Consider the following 13,000-nt stretch of genomic DNA (forward strand, 5'->3'; position numbering starts at 1 on the left):
GGAAGTACGGTATAAAACAAGCTTAAAGGGACGGTAGGGAGGCACGGTAGAGGAAGACAGGAAGACACGGCATAGGGGGGAGGCAGGGAGGCATGGTGTAGGGTAGAAGGGGGGCACAGAATATGGAGGTAGGGAGGCACGGTGAAAGGCGGCGGAAAGGCACGGTACACGGCGGCAGGGAGGTAGGGTTGAGGGACGGCAGGGAGGCACATTAAATGGCAGAGGAGAAGGTCGGCAGGGCAGGAGCACATGGTCGAATCTCTCTCTCACTCTCTCTCTCCCCTCTCGCTCGTCCCCTCTCCCCTGGGAGTCGGGCCTACATTTGGCCTGCCTGCCTTTATTGCTAATAAATTCCCTTATTAATTCCTGCTCCTCCCTTGATGCGCTTTCACTTTATTGGAACACTGGGGGAGGAGCCGCGGCGCACACGATTTACGCGTCTTTTATTTACTCTTGTTTCTAGACATTCCCACTTGGACTTACCAGGGCCAGTTATTTAAATTGGCCTGTTTAGGAAAGCCCAGGCGGCCGTCAGGGGCGAGGAGGGGGACGGGGAAGGGAAGGGAAGAGAGGACGAGAGGACAGGAGAGGGAAAAGAAGAAGGGACGGGAGAGGGACGGAGAGAGGGGCGAGTGAGAAGGACAGGGGAGGAGCGGTGTGAAGAGGGTGGAATAAAGGAAGGTGAATGGGGAGATGGGATACAGAAGCTGGTTAGGGTAGTGGAAAGACGATAAAAGTGTGTGTGTGTGTGTGTGTGTGTGTGTGTGTGTGTGTGTGTGTGTGTGTGTGTGTGTGTGTGTGTGTGTGTGTGTGTGTGTGTGTGTGTGTGTGTGTGTGTGTGTGTGTGTGTGTGTGTGTGATAGAGAGAGAGAGAGAGAGAGAGAGAGAGAGAGAGAGAGAGAGAGAGAGGAGGAATACAATGGAAGAAAAGAAGAGAAAAAAGAATACAACAGCAGTAATGCTTAAGAGACCCACTACTCCACCTCCACACGGGACGCATCCACTCATCAGCGCCATGAATGAGTTTGCCGTGACGCCATCTATCCGCCCAGTGTAATAATTAAGTGAACACGGGTCTATCGGCTTCCCATTAGGCCGGGTTAGTGGCAGCAGCGGCAGTCTCGCCCACCCAACTGTTCTCTGAAGGTTCGAAGTGGCTCAGTCGCTAGTTGGCTGGGTCGCGGAGATGGGAGACTCGTGTCGGTAAACAGAGAAATGATTTTACTTTTCTGTGCGTATGTTTTCTGTAGGACTTTGAGAATATCCTAGGGGAGATATACAACCCACGTATTCTCTGCACGTCACTAAAGACTACTAAAGGGCTCGGGAGTAGAGAACAAGAATCGCCTTGTCTTTCTGCTGGAGTAGTGATATGAGGTCCCTTCAACACGACACTTTTATTGCAAAGTAGCTTTGTATCTCCTGCGGTAGAGTAGGGTGCGAACTGTACCTCGGGCTTCTTTTCCCCTATAATTCATTACTCTAAAGAGACCAAAGACACTTTCTGTAAATTTTCTCACCTCATGTAAACACAAGAAATTGGACTAAGTTGATAACGGGCATAGTCTAAGTGACAATTGTTTTTAGTTTTCTTCTCTTACTTCGCTAAGGTGGCTGCGACCTTTTTTTTTTTTTGACGATACCAGTATATACACCTGTGACTATTTTTATGGCTGTGATTTCTACAACCACATTTACCGTGACTAAGCTTATGACTAGTTTTCCTGCTACTTTTCTCCCTGAGTCTGGTGAGCTTCCCAACGTTAATGAAATGGTGTTATATTATTACACTGCCGCTGCCGTGATGGGAAGAAGGGATGATGAAGCAAGTTAGAGGGTGACATAATTGACGCTTACTGATTTCCTTTCTTGCCCTTAGGAGGATGAGGCAGAACGTGAGAGAGAAGGCATGAATGAGGAAAAAACAGAATGACAGAGTTATCCTTCAGTAGGCTGGGGCGGCAATGTGGGGAAGTTTGGGAGGAGGTGGGAGGAATATGAAAATGGAAATCATAGGGTGAAACAATTATAGTTCAGTAGGATGGGAAAGCTGGAATTGTATGTGTGAAGGAAAATATAGTGGAAACTACAGACTGAAACATTATCGTTCAGTAGGATGGGACAGCAACGGGTAAATATATGAAGTAAACGATATGAAAACAATTATACGATAAGTAATGAAGAGATGAGTTAGGTGAGTGAAAGAGAGGATCCAGGGCAGCTTTCCTCTGTGCATCCTCACAGTTGGGGACACTATTACTTCTGCCCCATTGCCCCACACGGAAAATGGGAGGGGGTGACATGCTGTTTAATCTCCATACCCACTCAAGCGAGGCTGGTGACTGTAGCAGCTGCCTGTCTAACACTCACACAGTCACACGCTTAAACAGAGCCGTGTCCTTGTCACTCGGCATAATTTAAAAGTCTCGGTGATAATAGTCTCTCTGCTGTGTAAAGGTCTCTTAATCAGGTCAGCTCAATTAGATTTTTTTTTTATTTTGTTCATAATTTCCGTTTGGTCCCACTTGTAGCTGTTATAGTTACAGACAATGGAATCCAATTCTTTAAAAGTGAGGCGCTTCTCTCAGTTAAATAAAGTCGCTTTTCAGTAATCAAAGTATAATCCTAAAGACGTCCAAGCGTTCATTATAGACTAATGTTCTGTTCAAGTTTAACTGGCTTTCGCGTAACAAGATGATACATTTTAGCTCTCAGGAGGTACAATGCAAACTTTACTTAGGTTTAGAGACACGAATAAGCGACGATAGCTCCATCAGTAAGTGGATTCGCGAAAGAAATAATGCGAAGCAGTTTATGAAGCAGCCAATGTTGCGTTGCTTGACTATGTGACCATGTGTGGGTGTGGCAGGTGGCTGTGTTGTGAGGTACTGTTGGTGTTCAGTCACTTGTGAACAACCGACCTTATGTTGGCGGCATAGCGCTTGGGGAAGGAGGGGGAGACAGAGAAAGAGAAGCGGGAAAAGGGGGGAAGAGATGGAAGAAAAGAAAGAGAATGGGAAGAGAGAAGCACAAATGAGGAAGAGAGGGGATGAGGAAGAGATACAAAGATGGAGACAGAGGAGAGAATATGAGGAAGAGAGTTAACAGTGAGACTCAGAAATGAAGGGAGAGGAAAGACAGAGATAAGAGAAGAGTATGGGAAGGACGGAAGGAGGATGGGGCAAGAGACACAGGAGGCATACACTGTAGAGGAAGAAAGGGAATAATAAAGGGGAAGATAGAGGAGAGAAGGACATGAAGAGAGACAGACAAGTAGAGACGAAGATGCAGGGGAAGGGGGAGAAAGAGAAAGAGAGAGGGAACAAACAGGGGAGTGAAAATAGAAGAAAGAGAAATGAAAAGCAGGAGGAGAAAACAGAGAGAAAGGATTACGAAAAAGGATGGAAAAGGACAAAGAATCACCAGAATCGAAAGGAGCAAGAAGGAGGAAAAATAACAAGGAAAAAAGACAAACAGAAAATCAGAGCAAACCATGTGACACGATCGGAAGGAGGAGGGAAAAGGAGAGAGAAGAGAATGGAAGGAGAGAACAAAGGAAGGGAAGGGGAGGGAAGGGGAGGGAAGGGAGGAGGGACAGAGAGGCAATGGGAAGGAAGTAAACGGGTGATCATTGACACTTGTAGCAAAGCTTTTAATAATCTTGTTAACGTGTGTGTGTGTGTGTGTGTGTGTGTGTGTGTGTGTGTGTGTGTGTGTGTGTGTGTGTGTGTGTGTGTGTGTGTGTGTGTGTGTGAGAGAGAGAGAGAGAGAGAGAGAGAGAGAGAGAGAGAGACCTACCACCACCACCAGCACCACCATCATCATCATCTCTGTGGAAAATCGATGGAGTGGTAAGAAGAGAGAGAGCGGCAGCAAGTGTGTCGGGATCACCACAGGGCTGAGCAAGGTTCAAGGCGGCCCACCTTGAGAATACTGAGGCTTAGACCCGCGAAATAACACAATTCTTCTCTCATAGCTGGAATACTTACAAGAACAACAACAAGCGGCCAAGCAAGATTCTGCGGTACTGTCCTTTTTCCCGAATAAGTAATTAAATTTGTTCTTGCTGGGGGCACTGGAGAGACAGGAAGTTCTACACTCTCCTTTTCTCCTAGCAGCTGGCTTGATTTTTTTTTTTTCTTTTTGTGTGTGTGTGTGTGCGTGCGTTTGTATGGAAAAAATTAGGGAGCAGGGAAGATTTTGAACTTTCCTTTTCCTCTCGTAACTAAGATTTTTTGCTCTTTTTTTTCCTTTGTACTAAGATTATTTTTCAAGAACGAGAGCGACAGGAATATCGTCCTTTCTTCCGTCCTTCTTCTCCCTGACGATAATTCTTCTCTCCTATCTGAAAAATTCTGTATTTTTTTTCCCTCTTGCAGCCGTGATTGGTTTGTGTCGGAGATTCTATATTCTCCTTTTTCTCTCTTAATCAGTTTTCCTTTTTCTCTTTTTCCTTCGGAAGAACAAGAGACATGGGAGATTTCTGCACTTTCCCCTCCTTGTTCTTCCCGCAAAAATAATTCTCGGTTACGAGAGGTATCTGATCGGATGTTCGTTTGTGAATCTACCTCTCGGGATTGTAATCTTGTCCTCTCGCGTTCGCATATCTTGCACACTCCGAAGATTAATCCTTTTGTTTCTATGAACGCACCTGAGTTTTATTATCAGGCCAAAAACAGGCGATTTATTTAGTATAGGGGAAATTATTGTCTGCTAGGGAATTTAGACAGACTTGGCATTCTTCCCTGAGATGCAAAATTTTGAGAACACTTCGATAAAATAAAACAAAACAAAACAAAAATAAAGACTAGGAAGGCAGTATTATCTTCATCTGGAAAATGATCAAGGAAAAAAAAAAAAAGGATGAAAGGATGCGAGGATAACAGGAAGGTTGGCGGAAAGAGGAAGGAAGGAAGACAAGTGAGACAGGCTAGAGGAACGAAGGAGAAGGATGTACGGGAGAAACGAAAGGATGAGCGAAAGAGATATGGTTTAGAAAGAAGGATGAAGGAATGAAAGGATACAGGGATATGCTAGAAGGATACAAGAGAGGAAGGAAGGAAGGACGGATTAGTCAGGCTAAATAGGACATAAGGGAGGCGGCAATCTGAAGCTCATCTGTCAACGTGCACACCAACGTTTCCCTCTCCTTTCAAGATGGCGGACACCACATATTAAGGGACTGATCTGCGTCTCCCCTACCACACTCGTCTCGCTTTGTTTTCACTTTCTCTTTCCCCTTTTTTTCTCACCCCTCACTTTTTCCCCACATCATTCCACTTTATCTTCTCCTTCCTTTTCTTCTTCTGTTTCTGTCCCCTACTCTTACGTCTCTCCACCACCCTTATGTCTCTCCACTGCTCTCATGTCTCTCCCAAACTCCCAAACTCATATATCACTCCTCCACTAGTACATCTACCCCTATCTTTCCTTACTTTCCCTTATAATTGCATCTATCCACCTTCTATTACTTCCCTCTTGTTTATATATCCCCATCCTTCCTTTCTTCCCCAGCTCCTACCCTTTTCTCTCCCGCTGTCTGCCCGTTCGCAACCGCCTTCTCCGTCTTGCCTTCACCTTTGGACACCTCGGCCCTCTCATCAGGTCCTCAAGTGGGGAATGAGGGGTGGGGAGGGGAGTGGGGATGGAAGAGTAGGGCTGACAGGGGTGGGCTGTAGGGAGGAGGAGGAGCAGGGGTGGAGAGGTAGGTTGGCAGAAAAGTGAAGCAGGGAGAAGGAATGCAAAGGAAGGACTAGTAAGGTAGGTTGGAGGAGTAGGATTGAGTTGGCAAGGGAGGGTAACGCGGGTGAGGGTGAAGTGGTAGTACTGTAGAAGGAGTGGTAGTGGAGGGGTGAGGTGCTAGGGACGATGGATGAGAGGCAGAGGAAAGGTTGGGAGGTGGTAGTAGTGACAAGAAGCGTGGAAGGGGATGGGGTGACAAGGTAGGGCGTGGGAAAGGTAAGGGTAGCAGTGGGCAGTGCCGTGGAGGCGCTGGGGAGGGAGAGGGGCGACAAGGAGGTTGTGGGGGAGGTTAGGAGGTGACAAGGAAGAGGGTGGAAGGACCAGAGACAGGGGTGATAGGGAAGAGTGTGGGGACGGTAAGGAGGGGTGACAAAGGGTGGAGTAGGGAGGGGTGACAAGGAAGGACCATGGAAGGAGAGGGTAATGGAGGAAGAGAGGTCGAGAGGAAGCAGTAAGCTCAGTTTTCAGACAGCGGTGACAGTGAATGGGGTCATTAGCGGGGTCAAACAACGTCATCATGGGCTTCGTTTGCAAAGGAATACAAAGGAGATTAAACAGCACCGCGCCTACCAGTCCTCACCATGCTGTTTACCTGACAGTTTATAGGGAAATTAGATAACAGGAAGAGAGAAAAATCATAGTTAAAGGACAGTATGGGAGGGGAGGAATCTGGGATGTAGAGGGATTTTGTTGCTGCTGTTGTTCTTGTTAACCCCATCAACCCAATAGGGCCATTTTACTCTTGATGCTACCAGACGAATTTATTCAGCTTTGAAAAAAATCCTATTAATGAAGGAGTTAATGACGGCTATATCTAACCCCTCCAGTTCGAAAAATCTACCGTAAGCTGACTATAATCGTCGAGAGATGGCAAGGATGAATACACATGACACCAATGGACTGAACGGGTTTAGTTCAAGCATTAGTCGTACTCTATCTTATTTTCAGGAGAGCTTTCTCTTCTGGAAATTTTACCAGCCGAGTCCCAGAGTTATTTACTGGCCGAGCACACATGATCAGGGGTATATGACACGACGAAAAGGAAAGTCAGGATGTGGACATACAGAAAAGGATAAACTAGAAAAAATCGTGTTTTACTTAAGTTTTCTTTTCCAATCGCCTCATTAAAGTAAAATGGAAAGCTAAATAAGTGTCCAGACGATAATCATCGCACCAACGACCAGTGTTATTGCTACAAGCATGGGTTTGTGAGACAGGTGTAGGGAGTGTGGAGGTGTTACTAGGTATGTAGAAGTGTAATGCAGGTGTGTAGAAGTGTATGGCAAATGTGGAGAAAGTACGAAAAGTGCAGAGAAGTGCAGTACAAGAGTGTGAAAAGCACAAGAGTAAGAAGGCGGAAAGTGTAGAACAGCTACGGAAAGAGTGTGCAAGTGTAGGGTACTGGCGTAAAGAGTACAATAAGTAAAGGGTGCATAAGCCAGAACAATTACGAGCAGGATGTTGTACAGGTGTGGTGAGAGTGTGAGAGTGCAACACCGGTGCGGGGAGAATGTCAGAGAGCAACACAGGTGTGGTGATTACGAAAAGAGCTCAGAAACACAATACAAGCATCCATGAGAAAAGCACAAAACTCAATCTTAGAAGCGAGGAACAGAAACAAGGAGAATATGGAAGCGTGTCTTAATTTTCCTGCACACTTCAGACACTAGGAGGGAGGGAGGGGTCGGTGGGGAGCTCCTGGTGGGGTGGCTGTAAGTGAGGCCCCTGAGGAGAACCGGGGCCCACTCTGCAATGCTAATGTCGGCGGAGGACGAGGGTAAACGAGAGGGGTCGCGTCGGTATTAAACATAAACTCGGCATCACTCTCCTCCACTCAGGTGTTGTGGAGTGGGAGGTGGATGGGAGCGGAACAGGAGTGGGAGAGGGACTGGGAGTTAAAAGTTATGATAGGAAATGAGAGAGGCAATGGGATGGAGAGAGAGGTAGAGAAGGATCGTGTCTGAGTTATAACAATCGGAATCACTCCCCCTTACTCATTTGCTCATGTGATGTGGAATAGGTGGTGGAATGGGAGAGAGTGGGGGAGGGAGTGGAAGGGGAACTAATGGGAGCGGAAGACAAAGCGGGGGAGGGATAGTAAGAACTACAAGAGCTAGATGGAGTGGGAAAGGAAGGGCCGGAGTGAGCGGGAAAAGTACAAGAGAGAGTGGTAGGAGGTGGGATAGGCAAAGCTAGAAGGAATGGGAGAGGTGAAGAGGGAGAGGTGAAGGAAGAGCGAGAGAGGGAATCTAAACAAGAGGGGTAGCGTTGGTATTAAACATAAACTTGGTATCACTCTCCTCCAACCACTCGCTCGCTGGCTCAGGTCGTGTGTGTGTGTGTGTGTGTGTGTGTGTGTGTGTGTGTGAGAGAGAGAGAGAGAGAGAGAGAGAGACTATCGCATGTGTGTGTGTGTGTGTGTGTGTGTGTGTGTGTAAAAGCATCATACATCTACATAATGGCTTTGGATTTTAATATCAACGCAGTTCAGATACTAAATCAGGGATTCCTAAGTGCCCCATGGAAGCGACAAGAAAAAACATTACCACAGCTTCATCCTCCTTGCATTCAAATATCCTTTTTCCCTCCACTCGTCGCCACCGCCAGACGCCTTTTCTTAATCATCGTTCTATATAGAGCTCAGTTTCAACTCATGTAATCTATGCACCACGAAGTTGCTGGAATAACATATTCTCTTTCGTTTCATGATGATGATGATGATGATGACGATGGTGATGATTACCCTGTCTTCCAGTAACTCACGGGGTGCGTGTTATTAAAAAGAAATGGAATATATTCTATACTTTTCATTTTGATGGCGACGTTATATAAAACTTTCGTTGTCGCCGTCTATGGGAAAACTTTCTGTACTGAGAGAATACAGTATATCAATTCTTTCGTGCTAAATGGAAAAGTTTTTACATGTCTACATAAGAGACTAAAAACTAAACAGAGAAATAAAACTGAGTACTAGCTATTCTAATTACACGGGGTGGAACTGCGAGCATAACCATTCTGGGAGCAACTGTAGGGTACAAAATCTCATAGGTCAAGGAGGCTCCAGAACATCTCTTCCTTACCATTTCTCCATCTGTTGTTTATGCAGATTATTTTGATATAAAGGAATAATTAACACATAAAAGAATACTAAGGTCAATATAATCAATATGCAGAATAATTCAAATGAAACACAACGAAAGCAAAAAGAATCAGATCTGTTGGTCTTTTCTCTATGGAAGAGGTGCAAAGGAGTCTTTAAGCCGACAAGAATACGCCCCAAGGACTTCTGGGACTGAGATCGGATGCACAAACAACATTACGATCACATCCTCGTCGTAACTATGATTTTTTTGCAGGAAGGTTACGAGACAGAGAATGCAAATTATTCCCATGTCTCTTGTTCTTCCTGCAAAACAAAGATCAAGTACGAAAGGGAATTGATCGCAAGTTGTTTAGCGAATGTGAGCCGTGGATATCTATTGCCTACGTGAGGGCCACTACGTGCAACACACAGACACAGGTGCAGGAGTGAGGGACAAACTGTGAGCGCCGTGGCAGAAGTCTGGGCTGTCAGTGTCATGGAGCAGGCCGGGACACACACGGTAATAAGCCACGCTGGTGCTCCTAGGTGCAAAAGTGCAAGAGGCAGGCAGACAGGCAGGCAGGCAGGCAGCGAGTGTGGGGTCTCCTTGATTACTGACGACTTTTTACCTGTTGATGGAGGACACGGATGGAACGTTCTCCTGGGTACAAACACTCTCCGCCAGCAGCCTGTCCCTTATCTCCCAGGCGAACATGGTTGGGTTCTCTCGCTTGTACCTGGCTATAGCGTCCACCACCAAGGGCGTAGCCACTTTGGGTTTGGAGCCTCCGATCACGCCGGCCTTGTAGCTGCCGGTCTCGTAATATCTAAAAAGGAAAGCGGTAGAGGTGAGACTAGTGTATTCGGAACCCACCTGTTTATGCTGGACACTGAGGGCACGCCTTCCTGGTCACACACGCCGTCAGACAGCAGCCTCTCTCTTATCTCCCACGCAAACATGGTGGGGTTCTGCTTCTTGTAGTTAGCGATTGCCTCTACCACGGTCGGTGTCGCCACTTTGGGCTTTGAACCACCGATTACCCCAGGCCGGATTGACCCCGTCTCGTAGTACCTGCAAGAGTGATGGAGTGTCTGTGTGTGTGTGTTTGCGTGTGCCGGTGGGTCTGTGTGATCCCAGGCACTCCAGGTTAGTCCACAACTGCACACCTTCTCATTCCTCCTCCAGGGGGTGTTAGTGACCAGCGGTGTTTTTAGTGTTAGACGGTAACTGTGGGTTAGTTAGGGGTGGAAATTTGCTTGTTAATTGGAAAGACATATTTATACGTGTAATTAATGGACGTCCGTAGTATGGTTACCGAATGGTCAATAAGGGGTAAAATGTGACTGTTACGGCCATGTGTGGCGAGAGGGGAAGGCAGACCTCCAGTTTTTAAGGAAGATATCTGAAACACATGACGATGACAGACCACATTTGATTCCTTTATCTTTACTCTCTAAACTCGACAGTGTGGGATGCAGGCAGCACAAATCTAATAACTGTAGGTGCTCCAAGATGCTACTCAGTAATTAGGGACATGCCTTCCCGTTCGCTATTTTACTTTTAAGCATATGGCCATAAGAGTGATGGAAAGTAACTGGTGTGCCCACCGGGTGAAAATATGGAAGCAAGGGATAAGAATATGATTATTATTTTGATGGACGGTACTTCTGTGGCTACAAACAAGCAAGGCTGAGTTAATGTGAATATTAATTAAAGTACACTGCACGCATCGTTAGTCAGTGCAAAGTGTTACCCTGAAATAAGCATATCAAATGACTCATTACTAGATGATCATTAGCATAAAGACGAGGTAATCAGACCTATAAAGTAAGGGAAATTATTAGTATTATTAGTATTTAATGAATATGACGAGACATTACATTACAGAAGGTTAAATTTGATAGTTGTCAACATGCTAAGTATAATTATGAATGTGCTCTTCGTTAGTATGCGCGCGCACACACACACACACACACACACACACACACACACACACACACACACACACACACAAAATGAAGGAAAGAAAGCAATGAAAAAGAATAAATGGGATAAGGAAAGAAACTTAGGAAAAACGAAAACATAATCTATAACGTAAAGATAAAAAATAAATGAGAAGGACACTGGGTAACAAACGACAAATGGACGGGGGAATGAGAGGGAAGCAAGGACGAGAGAAGAGCTCCGGAGAGAAGGAAGAAGAGGAAGGTCTAGAATGGAGTGGGTTTAGAGGAATGGAAGAGGGTGCGGTTCTCCCCTCCCATTCTCCTATAACAAACGAGAATGGATGAATGAATGAAGGAATGAGGGCGGTCGTATGGCGCGGCTCCCCTCTTTCTCTTCCTCCTAAAACAAACAAGAAGGAAGATAGCTGGACGGCGCGGCTCCCTCTCCTTACTCCAAAAACAATCAAGAAGGAATGGAGGAAGGACGGATAGCAGGGAGGAAGGGAGGGAGGGAGAGAGGGAGGAAATAAAGATAGAAGGTAGCTAGAGGGCGTGGTTTCCCCTCTCCTTCTTCACCCTCCAAAACAAACAAGGTTGAATGATTAATGGATGAACAAACGAAGGCAGATAGGTAGGCAGGTATAGGGCGCGGATCCCCCCCTCCTAATTCTTGGCCACACCCGCCCCAGCGCGTCTTAGGCCCTGGTCTGCGGCGCCTGATTGGATTATGCAGATGAGCAGCAACACATGGTTTGACTCATTTGCTGCCACACTCAAGGGAGCTACGGCTGTGTAGGGAAAGGGGATAAGGGAGTGGGTAGGGGAAGTGGAGTATAGGGGGGGAATGGGGGAATGAAAGGGAAGGGGAGGGATGTGTAGGGGATGGGGTAGGACAGATAGGGAGGGGATAGGAGAGTGGGTAGGGGAAGGGAATTTCAGGTGAAATGGAGGACGGTCGAGGGAAGGGGAGGGGTATGCAGGGGAAGGGATATGAGAGAGAGGGAGGGGGAGAGGCAACGGGATAGGGGAGTGAATAGGGAAATGGGAATAGAGAGGGAATTTGGGAGGGAAGGGGGAGGAGTGGTGTGTAGGGGAATAATACAGGGATATGGGTCTGGGGAGGTGGATGAAAAGGGGAGGAAATACGTACGTTGGTGAATGGGCAAGAGGAGTGTGTAGGGGATGAGAGTAGAGGAAAAAGGAAGGAGTGGAGGGATGGGGGAGGAAGCGGAAGTGGGCAGTGGAAAAGAGGAGAGGGAGTGAGAAAGGTCGGGGAGGGTGACAGGGAATAGGAAGAGAAGGAGTAAGTCGAAAGGTGGGGACATATGTAGGAGACGAGGTCAAGAAGATAAAAAAAAGAAAAAGGCGGAAGAAAGCGAGAGGGAAGTGATGGAAAGGAGGCAGAGTTAGGGATGAGAGGATACGTGGGAGAGATGGAGAAGTGCAGGGGAGAATAGACAGAGAAAGAATGGGGAGAGGAAGAGGAAAGGGAAGGGAAGAGGGAGGACAGAGAGATGAAGTAAAGAAGCTGACGCAAAAGGGAAAGGCGAAGAGTAGGGGGAAGAAGAAGGGACAGGGATGGCTATGAGGAAAAGAATGAGGCAGGGGGACGGACAGAAAGATCAAGAACTGAGTCAAGGAGGAAGGGGGTGGGGGAGCAGTCGGGTATATAGCATACAGCATATATATCTATACCTATCTATCTATCTTCATACACATATATACAGTACCTATCTATCTATCTATCTATCTATCTATATCTATCTATATCTATATCTATATCTATCTATCTATCTATCTATCTATCTATATATATATATATATATATATATATATATATATATATATACAGAGATAGATAGAGAGAGAGAGAGAGAGAGAGAGAGAGAGAGAGAGAGAGAAAGGAATCATATTATCTGTTGTCTGACGCCGTAATCCGAAAATCAGTGGGAGATGGAACACAAAATTACTAACTAGCCATCTTGGTCTTCTTCGCGGTGGTGTGGCTGTGGTGTGGCTGTAGTAGTGTGGTTTTGGTGTGGGGATTGATGCAGTGGAGCATCGTAGTTGTTGTTGTAGCGCAGGTGGTGTGACAACGGTGGTGTGGTGCTGTGCCTAATGATAAATGGAGTCTGGTTGTAGTGGTGTGAACGATGGTATGGCTATTGCTGTATGGCGGAATGGGTAATGCTGTGGAGAGTGGTGGTGGTGCTGGTAGTGGTATGATCT

The 13,000-nt window shown here is 46.4% G+C and overlaps 1 protein-coding gene across 5 annotated transcripts in view; it reads right to left on the bottom strand.

Annotated features, from left to right (window-relative positions):
- The window catches only part of LOC145401373 (uncharacterized), a 253,052-nt gene that overhangs the window by 39,016 nt on the left and 201,036 nt on the right, over positions 1–13,000 (bottom strand). For all 5 annotated transcript variants that reach the window (XM_080273703.1, XM_080273704.1, XM_080273700.1 and 2 more), the window contains one exon: positions 9,454–9,651. In XM_080273703.1, the coding sequence (XP_080129829.1) occupies positions 9,454–9,651 (198 nt within the window). The remainder of the gene's footprint in view (positions 1–9,453; positions 9,652–13,000) is intronic.

Source organism: Coenobita brevimanus, chromosome 55 (genome assembly GCF_032717465.1).
Source record: "Coenobita brevimanus isolate Jiangsu-jjx chromosome 55, ASM3271746v2, whole genome shotgun sequence".
Lineage (NCBI taxonomy): Eukaryota > Metazoa > Arthropoda > Malacostraca > Decapoda > Coenobitidae > Coenobita > Coenobita brevimanus.